The sequence below is a fragment of the Babylonia areolata genome, chromosome 23, assembly GCF_041734735.1.
Source record: "Babylonia areolata isolate BAREFJ2019XMU chromosome 23, ASM4173473v1, whole genome shotgun sequence".
Classification (NCBI taxonomy): domain Eukaryota; kingdom Metazoa; phylum Mollusca; class Gastropoda; order Neogastropoda; family Buccinidae; genus Babylonia; species Babylonia areolata.
Window position 1 is genome coordinate 44,013,839 of NC_134898.1, and position 10,834 is coordinate 44,024,672.

The 10,834-nt window shown below is 39.7% G+C and overlaps 1 protein-coding gene across 1 annotated transcript in view; it reads left to right on the forward strand.

The window, feature by feature from the left end:
- The window catches only part of LOC143298021 (macoilin-like), a 30,754-nt gene extending 27,416 nt beyond the window's left edge, over window positions 1-3,338 (forward strand). Inside the window, exons 11-12 of the mRNA XM_076610682.1 lie at window positions 1,855-2,029; window positions 3,038-3,338. Coding sequence (XP_076466797.1) covers window positions 1,855-2,029; window positions 3,038-3,264 — 402 coding nt within the window. The 3' untranslated portion in view covers window positions 3,265-3,338. The remainder of the gene's footprint in view (window positions 1-1,854; window positions 2,030-3,037) is intronic.
- The last annotated feature ends 7,496 nt before the right edge of the window (window positions 3,339-10,834 follow it).

A 10,834-nucleotide genomic window follows, 5' to 3' on the forward strand; every position in this document is an offset into this window, starting at 1 on the left:
AACAGGATAAAGCATGCTCTGCTGTGCAAAAGATTGGACTGACTAAGGGTAAAGTGAAACTATCTCAAACATTCCTATAACAGGATAAAGCATGCTCTGCTGTGCGAAAGATTGGACTAAGGGTAAAGTGTAACTATCTCAAACATTCCTATAAGTCTAAGAAGATAAGGCATGCTCTTTATAAGAAAAATATAAAGGTACATACCAACTGGACTTCAATTCAAGCATTCAGAAATCTGTCAGAGTAATAAATAATTATTCAAAACATCTTAAGTATGCCTGCTTGTGTGTGTGCACGCTTGTGTGTGTGTGTGTGTGTGCCTTGTCACTGACACATTTAATTTGTCTTGTTAAAAAGTCTTGATTTTAGCACCCCATGGTGTTAAGATTTTGTGACCATTTCCCCCCCAATATTGATATTCGCACTCTGGACCCCTGTGGTGAGGTAGAGCACATAATAAATGCAATCGAACCATATAATTATGTGACCTGGTTCGAGACAAAATTTGACAAAAAACAAGAACGCCAGAGAATTGACAGACAGACAGAAAAAACGAAAAAACTTAGCCGTATGGAGAGCACAGGAACAGGAGTCATAATGGCTGCCGTCAAAAGAGGGCGCTAGCCAGCGGGACAAAGGGGAGGTTACCTACTTCCGGGAGGTTATTGGTTGTAGTTTTGTTTTCTCCGCATAGGCAGATAGTAGTTTGCACAGGCAGGAATGTCAGACCCCTGCCGGAGTCTGCACTAGTTGGGTCACGGTAAGTATGTTATTTAAACGTAATTTTACATAGAAAATTTCCTTTAATGATACTGATAATAATAATAATAATAATAAGATAACAGTGATGATAATAATGATAATAATAAGAAAATGATGATAGTAATATTGAAATGTTGTTGTTATTATTATTAAAATACTGTGATGAAAGGACAGAAGGAAAGGGAGGGAAAGCAGTAGAAAACACTTATTTTGTGTGCATTCTTTGTGGAGGTTAGACTCTTTTCAGAAGTCCCAACGCCACCATTTTCTCTTTTTCTTGTTTGAAGTTTGTATGATTAGGCAAGACGCCGTCCACCGTTGTCATTGTGGAGAGAAAGAAAAACAGCAACAGTTCAGTCTTCACCTGCTGTTGTAGTGAAATTTATAGAAATGCAAAGAGTGGATATCTCGTTTGGAAAAGAAAAAAAGGTTGTGTGTGTACATGTGTGCTTATTGTGTTTTCGTGTATGTATGTGTGCATGTTCGTGCATGAGTGTTTGTGTGTGTGTGTGTGCGCGCGCATACATGTGTGTGCGTTTGCATGTGTGCATGCATGTGTTCTTGCGTGTGCATGTGTGCTTGTATGTGTCTGTGTGTGTCGTCAAGTTGATTTAACTTTATTGTCTCCAAGGACAGATTAATGTGTACTTTATACTGTACCATGTCAAACTGATGCAAACCAGGCCTGTATGTTTGATCCTCTTGGCCGAAATTTTGTGGCAACTCGGTGATAAGATGTCTCGCTACTAGTCCACTGTCTGTTAATGTGCACGTGTGTGTGTGTGTGTGTGTGTGTTAATGAAATGTGTACTTTATGGAGTGTATTTTATTTTTATCTAAGCATTATTTACTTGATAGGTTTTTATTGTTTGCTGGATTATGCTTTTTGATTCTCAACTGTGAACGTGTCAGACTGACAAAGATCTGTTGTTAAATGTTTTTTACGTTATGTTTACATCTATCTGGATGATGTAAGGTGCTTTGAGCAGCATTTGTACTGGATATATTGCGCCATAGAAAAGTTATGTATTATTATAATATCTGTATGTGTGCGTGTGTGTGTGTGTGTGTGTGTGTGTGTGTGTGTGCAGTCCCTGCGACAGTACAAGGACGCCCAGAAGGAGGCGGAGGTGCTGCTGAAGGCCCTGTCGGACATGCAGGACAAGAACGTGGAGCTGGAGAACAGCCTGTCCCAGGAGACGCGCTTCAAGCAGGATCTATTCTCTGCCCTCGGCAAGGAGAGGCACATGCTCAAGGTTCTGCAGAGTGAGTCCTTTTGCTTTTAAACAAGTCTTTCTCTCACACCCCCGAAAACGGAGTATGGCTGCCTGCATGGCGGGGTAAAAATGGTCATACATGTAAAATCCCGCTCATGAACATACAAGCGAATGTGGGAGTTGCAGCCCATGAATGAAGAAGAAGAAGAAACAAGTCTTTCTGTACGGATTTTGAAACGAATGATGAGTGCCCAATGGCAGCCATCAATTGACTACCCAGGTAGGCAGCCTGTTGTGCAAATGACCCCTGAGTTTGTAGAGTGCTTAGAGCTTGGTCTCTGATTGAGGATTGGCACTATATAAGTATCCAAACCATTTATTCATTCATTCATATTATATGTGTACACATAAACAGCAGAGCAACAAGCAGTTTTTTTTTATCACGTTCAAGCACATGATGAATTATTTATGGTTTGTTTTTTTTTAGTTAGATGGCTAGTGAATATTACACAGATGCAGTGATGTTAGAATAAACGTAGCAGTGATGTTAGAATAAACGTTTTCCATTTGCGTATTAATGACAAGTTATTGATATCAGTGTTTCATTCTTTAAGCAGCCATGGCGATGAATATACTAAAAAGTGATTCATTTGACACCAAGACTTTCATAAGATGTCTGTCTAGTCCAGATTGACCCCCATGTCCATGACGAGGAGGGGTAAAATCTGACTAGGGTGGGTCATTTCCCGAAGTCTGCCCTGGGGGTAAGGGTCATTCCTGGATAATCTACATTGACCCCACCCACAGTTAATCTGGGCTAGTGAGATTTGGACCTTTAGGTGAAACTCAGTGGGGGGTACAAATAGGCTGCAACACCAGTCTGTCTGGGCTAGTCAGATACGGATCCTGTGGTAAAACCCAACTGCAGGGTACAAATAGGCTGCATCACCAATACAGTATATTTGGGCTAACCAGACTTGGACCGTGGGGTAAAAACCCATCGACGGTACAAACAAGCTGCTACACTGGTGTGTTCCTTCCTGTTCCCCTTTTGCAGACGACCTTCAGGAGCGTGACCACGAGATCCGGGAGCTCAAGTCGAAGATAGCGGAAGTGATGGCCCTCATCCCCAGCACCACCACGTCCTACCAGACGCTAGGCTCCTCCGACCGCAACTCCTCCCCCCTCTTCTCCTCCACCCCCTCCTTCTGCCAGGAGGACCTGGCTGTCGCCTCCGACCTCAACCCCAATGCCTCCGACTACACCCCCAAGGCCACCATCTAGATCTTTGATTATAACCACCCGGCCCCTCTCTCCCAACCTCCCCTTCCCCATTGACTTCCTCCTCCTCCTTCAGTAATCTGCTTCCAGTCCCCCCCCCCCCTCCCCCCCCACCCCCCCCCACCTTCCCCCCCGGCCCTTATCTCCCCGCCAGCTCCCAGTCCTCTTTCTTTCCGTGCTTCACCAACCCTCTCAGTGGCATAAATCACCATGTTTTTGCCACCACAGCCACCACCACCACCACCGCTGACATGTTGGTTGTAGGGTAAACTGAGCAACCAGCACCTGGCTGATCTGACTTCACAGCAGCAGAGTTTGACGTCTGGTATTCACGGCATATCATACATTGCTCGTAGCTTCCCTCTCACTGTATCATGTCACAAGTTTGGACTTAAAAAAAAAAGAAAAGAAGAATAAAGGTTTATTTTTGGAAACCAGGCTGGGTCGATAGTTGCATTTCATTTCACTTCATTTATTGTAGTTAGCGACTGCTTGGAATGAGCTAATGGTGTTTTTCAGTTTGGACTAAGCGTTCTGGGGGTGGGTGGGGGTGGGGGGCCGGGAAGGGATTTGTGTGTCATCAGAGCTGGATTTCCAAGTGTTCAGAATCGGTTCAGCAAGGCAGGTCGAGTTTGGGCAGATGGTTTCTTTCTTTCTTTTCCTTTTTTCTTTTTCTTTTAAATGTAGTTTCTGATTGAGACTCATCTTTCAAATTTCTCTCAGTGTCTGGATGCAGGTTTTGGCTGTTGGTTTAAACAATATTTTATTTGGAAATGTCGCAGTACAAATGCAACTGATTCAACAGGACAAAAAGAAAGTCTTTTAAGTACAGCTGTTATTTTAGAAAATCAGATTGAAAAAAATAATTTTAAGCAGTTCTTTGTGTTCACAAGTTAATCGTAATTAGAAAAAGAAAAAAAAAAGAAGTAATGTTCATAATACAGGATAAGAACAGATTGATCACAGAAACAAAGTCTCCCATTTTATGTTTTTTTGTTTTAAGTATGGTAATGTCCTTGGTCGCCAGTGAATTCTGTACTGAAAACATGGAGACTTCAGACTTAATTTTGTCTTCGCAATATAAACAAAAGTTCCTTGCAAGAAGGTAAGAAAACAAGCTACAAACACAAAGACATTGCCACACTTTTCTGTTTCAATGATAATAATATGTAATACTTATATGGTGCAAACTCCCCATAGAGTAGGTACTAAGCGCTTCCTGTGAAAGAATATGTATGCAGCAGTGCATGATAGCATACAACAGTGCATGAAGACATACATGAAAAGAAACAAAAACAAATATATAATTATATGCTTTAATTTACTTAAGATAATATAAAAATGCTTCATGGTTCTGATTTCCTTTTTGTTTGGAACCCTCAGCAGTGAATTTTCACTTACTGCCTATATTTTTTATATAAAAAGCTATAAAACATCACCACTTGTACCTGGCGCGGTATCACTAGTGCGTGCGAAGCAACACTGGTTGACAGTTTTGTTTCAAAGCACCTGCAGATTTTTAGATGCCTATGCAGTTTTTGTTTTTGTTTTGGGGGTGGGGGGGGGGTGCTTTTTTTTTTTTTTAAACCAAAAAATGAAAAAAATAGCTCTACTCTTTCACAACAAAATGAAAAAAAAATCTGTGCTGCACCTGTTTTTATTTGAATTTGTGCCACAATCTGTTGGCTCATCTACTTGCTGCTGACAGATGTTTCATTTATTTATTTTTTTAGTGAGAGTTTAATATTTTAAGATATGTATCTGTAATGTTCGTAGTAACATTAAATTCCCCTTGATTCTTTTTTTTTCTTCCTTTTTTTTTTTCTTTCTTCTTCTTTTCTACAGATGGTTCATTCATAGTTTAGAGGTGGTGTTCTTTGGAAACACCTGTTAAATTTCTGGTGAGAAAATCACGCAGTTGTCCGTTCCGCCAGAGTAGTAAATAAATTACAATGAGAAAAACAACTTGTCGTTCAGTGATTAAAACAAAAGCAACTTCTGATATTTCTTTCTCTGCTCTCAAGGCCTGACTAAGCACGTTGGGTTACGCTGCTGGTCAGGCATCTGCTTGGCAGATGTGGTGTAGCGTATATGGATTTGTCCGAACACAGTGACGCCTCCTTGAGCTGCTGAAACTGAAACTTTTTCTTTTTTTTTTTTTTTTTTTAATTATTATTATTATTATTTTTTTTTTTTTTTTGCACAGAGATGGGGGACATTTGGTACAGTATATGAATCAAAACTCAAGTATTTGTAATCTTGTGAGATCTGTTCTTTTTTTTCTCCAGTTTGAGATATTAGTGATATTTTGAGAGTGGCAATAATGAAAAAAATCAAAGACAGAAAAATCGGAGTTCCAGTCAGTGTGCAGCAGTTCGCCTGACACTCAACACTTTTTTTTTCCTCTCTCCTAATTTACAAAAGGTTGTGTGGTCAGTGTATCATAGTAATATTTGCATTTCATTTACACATATTTTTTTCATGAACCCTGTGTAAAACGTTTTTATCCTTCGTTTTTTTGGGTTTTTTTTCAATTCCAATTTCTAGTACAACGGAGGATTTTTTTTTTTTTTTTTTTTTTTTTTTTTTTTTACTCCACTCAACCAATATTCCCGATCTTTTTAAAAGAAGCCCCTTTTTTTCTTCTTTTTTTTTTCCCTGTAAATTCCAGACTTACTACAAGGTTAGAGTGTACATTGTTCAGAAATATGCTCTGTATCAGTTTCATTGATTGCCTTTATACACTTTTTTTTTTCTTTTTTTTTTTTTTGCCCATCTGCATTCATACTGCTTCTCCTTAGGTGGCCATTGAACTGTTCACAGGGTAATCTTTAGAGATTATTTGCTTTAGTCAGCACCCATCTCACTGCTGACCATCTGTCCAGATCTCATTGGTTGTGTAGGAAATGGGTCTGTCCAATGGCAGCTGACGGACGTTTGTCCCTCATTCACTGGTACATACCATGCTCACTCTGTCACCGATGCTATGGAATCTGAAACGCCTGCTGTACTGAGGCACTGGAGGGGTGGTGCTGGCATCGATATGTTATCTGCAGTACAGATCTGTGACTTAATCATAACTACTGCTGGCTCTTTCCCCCCCATGCCCCCATTCTCTCTCTCTCTCTGACAACTTAACATGCTGCTTCATGTGTGTGAACAGTTAAGCTGCGTCATCACAGATCACAGCTCAGAAGCGTGAAACAAGTCCTCATCACCAAAGTCTTTTTTTTTCTTTTTTTTTTTTCTTTTTTTTTTTTTTTTTACATTTCTGATCCATTCTGTGTGCAGTGAAATAATTGCTGGACCGTGTGGTAGATCTCGGTTCTACTGAACTCTCTCCCAGTTAATGTTGTTTGTGCAAAACATCATGCAAGTTGTGTGACGTGGCAGTGATTCATTGATCAGTCCAAGTGGAGAATTTGACAAACCGTTATAAAGCATCTGTTGTTCTGTAGGACAAGCCATTTGCTCACAAGAAGACTCCATCTTGACAGTATGTTAATACCTATCATTAGAAAAAGTAAATAAGGTGGGTGTCTCCCAAAGTCTCCACAGGTACAATTTTTTTCCTGATGACCTTAAGTCCCTGGCGTATGAACTACACACACTATGCTGGAAGGAAGCAAACCAGATTGAATTTCAACAGAGGTGGACTACCACCCCATGTTACGGTGCTGGAACAGTGAATGTACATGGACTGGAGGCTAGCTTTTCACACAGGTAGAAAAATCCCTATAGATAGTTTTTTTGTGTTTTTTTTCTTTTTTTTTTTTTGGTTGTCCTTTTGAAAAATGATTTTTCAACAGTTGCTGAGAGTGGAAGGGGCCTGGCCCCTGGTGTATAGCATGTTTTTGCTAAATATTTTTTTACGTGTCATCGATCTCGTTGTTTTGTGGCAGTTGAGCTTTCTGTTTCTCTCAAGTAAGTGTGCTTTGGCTTCAGCTTTCCCTTGTGTCAAACGTCAGAGTATGTGTTGTGTAGTGTTTGCTTTTGAAGTGGCTTCAGTATTGTGTTACTGTGAACAAAAGGTGGTCCTGTCTGTGTCTCTCTGTTGACTGAAACATTGTGGTGAATCTGTCAGTCTTATTTTCAGTTCTTTCTCTGCTCATCCTGCCTTTGCACCCCTACCCCCGCACCCCCTACCCCCCTCCTTCCCCCACCTTCATCACTTATTTTTGGGAAGGGAATGTCTGGAAGGGGAAAAAAAAAAGAAACTACAGAAATTAAAGCAAAATAAATTCATCCTTTCTTAGATATTTTATTCCTCAAAATTTTGCATTAAATTTCCACACTGACTGACATTTACAAATGAGAGGATTATTAACAAAAAAATGACACATGCAGTCACATATGCGCAGACATACATGCATGCACACATGCTTGCAGGCATACGCACATGCACACGCACACACACACACACACACAGTTTCCCATGTTTGTAGACTTGCACCCACATGAACACACTATCACATTATTCTTACATACTGTGATACAGTGTTTCTATCCCTTTGCATGTAAAACCACTTTCAGAAAACCACACTAATAATCTGATGCCAATGATGATAATCAACACTCGTTTTGAACTAAGCGGCTAACAAAAAAAAAAAAAAGCGAAGAAAGAGTGAATGGAAAGAGTCCTCAAGTCATAAAATGATTACTGAGTGGGTAAGTCTTACTAATTGTTGTCAGAGAGCCTCGGTATTGTCACAGTGGTATTTGTTCACTGGTATACTGTCCAATTTGAACCGAATAATTCAGTATGTTTGCTTTTGCTGTTTGTTTTTGTGCTGTCAGATTTTTGTTGGTGCTGTTTTTGTTTTTTTGTGTCCGGGCATTTTGGACAGATCACAAGACAGAAGCTGGTGGATCTGTTGAGCCTTGTAAATTAGTTCCACTTTGATCACGGGACTGATTCCATGATTACAGTTATTCAGAAAAGAGGAGTCTTCAGGTGACAATGCCTTCAAGTGGAGAAGAAAGCAGAGAAGCCAATGACACATTTTTCTTCTTAAATGTGTGGTGTATGTTTTGTAGCCAACAGCAAGAGTGGGAAGGGAAATCATGTGATGTAGAATGGTTTTTGTTTATTGTACATTTCATTGTGATTAAGATTTTTCACTGAAATCTTATTTTTTCTATGATTTTCTATTACGGGAATCATTTTGCTGAAAACTAAATCATTGTCCATAAATGTTTATTTTGGAAAGCGTTCACATGTGCACTTACACACACGCATACAAGCGCACACTCACATGCACACACATTGGTATGCATGCCTGTTTATACATTAACATGTGAACTGAAAGATTCAAGAATAAATAGTAAAAGAAATTGAGACAGGAATAGTTATTTTGTGATGGCTACTGCTTTCAGTATTTGCTACCCATTTTTGTATGGGCTTCTCAAATTCTCTGTTGGATAAACAGTAATGTTTGTCTGTTTTTGTTTTGTTTTTTTCTTTTCTTTTTGTCAGCCCAGTATGGACTGTTGTACATGAAAAGGTGAGAGAGAAATGAAGAATGAAAAGTGAACATATTAACACAGTCTCTCTCTCTCTTCTCTCTCTCTCATTCATCTATCTCACAGACACACACCCACCCACACATATGGTGCATATGCACACATGAACACACAGACTTTGGGTTTTCAGCATACACTGTGGTTCACACATTGCAGATCATGCATCAGTGCTAACACGACCATTGTGAAGGTGTAGAATGCCAAAGACAAAAGTGAAGGATGTTCCTTTTCTTGTAAATGTGGACCATGTTGGTGCTGACTCTGAACCCAGAAAACTGAACTCTTCCCCCCCCCCCCCCCCCCCCCCCCCCTTCTCGTCAGTTTTTAACAGTTGCTTTTGAAATATGCTACAATGCTGTACTGGATAGTCAAGTTATGATTTAGAAAGGTAATGTTATCTCAGATGTATATTACAGACATGCTTGAACAGACACTCTCTCTCTCTCTCTCTTGCACAGTCACACCTCTCTCTCTCTCTCTTCTTTCTCTCTTGCACAGTCACACCTCTCTCTCTCTCTCTCTTCTCTCTCTCTTGCACAGTCACACCTCTCTCTCTCTCTTCTCTCTCTCTCATTCACCTATCTCACAGAAACACATCTACCCACACATATGGTGCACACACACACACACACACACACACACACACACACAAACATGCCCATCCTACACCATGAAGTTAGTGACTTCACACTCAAACCTCATGCTTCTCCATTCTGTTGTCTCACACACACAGGCATGCACGCACGCACAAAATCCACACCGACCACAAAACCCAAATACACACACCAGGTTCCATTCTCTGCTCTCACAGTCATGCAGATAGTGCTGGTTTGTATGGTGATATCATCTCCTCGCAGCATAACTACATGTGACCATGTAATGTCTAAAATCCATTGCCAAGCGTAGAGCAGCTGTTTTGTTGATGAGTTTGGGGGCCTCCTATAATTAATTAACCCTTTGTGTGTAAACATTTATTGGGTTTGTTTTTGTTTTTGTTTTTTTAGTATTGTTGACTCACCGTACGTCTTGCTAGTATTACACTTTAGTGTATGGTTGATAGTGCTTTATCACTATTATTATTATATGTATACTTACAAAATTATTATATAGTGTTTTTGTGTGATGAGATCAGCTAGCAGATTGGCAGTGCATTGGGTTTTCTTTTCTTCTTTTTGTCTCTCTGTTTTCTTCTTGTTTGTTTTTTGTTGTTGGGTTGTTGTTTTTTTGGGGGGGGGGTGTTTTTCCTCAGTATTCCTTGTTTATTTTTGTGTTCAAAGTTTTCTTCTCTTTTTTGTTGTTGTTTTTGTTTTGTTTTCCACTCGTTGTTTTCAGTTTGACATTAATCAAGCTGAAAACCATGACTGTTTTGCGAATGCTAAGATAAATGGTCTATCTGTAAAATAAAATAGAAATTAAAAAATTAAAAAATCTACTTTGATAGAAACTCAAATACACTTGCAGGTGGAAATAAAAAAAAAAAAAGGTACTGCACTGTGGCAAAATGCTCTTCAATGGGAGAGAAGCGTGAATTTCACCACACAAGAATATGTGACGAAACACAGTATTTATCATAGCAGCACTGAGTTAATGAAAGCTTTAAGTTGAATCGCTGGACACCACCACCATGGAGAGGTGTTATCCTGACTGTGCCATTTGTACAAACGATGTAAAGCCGTGCTAGTACATCTCCTGGGAATTGAGTTGCCCAAGTTACTGTGGAAGTGCTTAGAGCTGTGTGGAACAACTCTACGTTGTAAAGAAGTGGTTGAAAGCTCCAGCAGGTTTGAAGCTTGTTCAATGTGTGTGTGTGTGTGTGTGTGTGTGTGAACTTAGCGTGTGTATGAGTGGTGTGTGTGTGTGTGAACTTAGCGTGTGTATGAGTGGTGTGGTGTGTGTGTGTGTAATTACTTTAATTACCATCACTCACTGTAGAATTTAGTCATCTTTTTTTCTTTTTTTGTTGTTGTGAATTTGGGACATTTCATTTTAACTGAAGTAAACTGAAAAGTCAGTCATTTAAAGGTAATTAACAGTATATGAAATGCTGGTT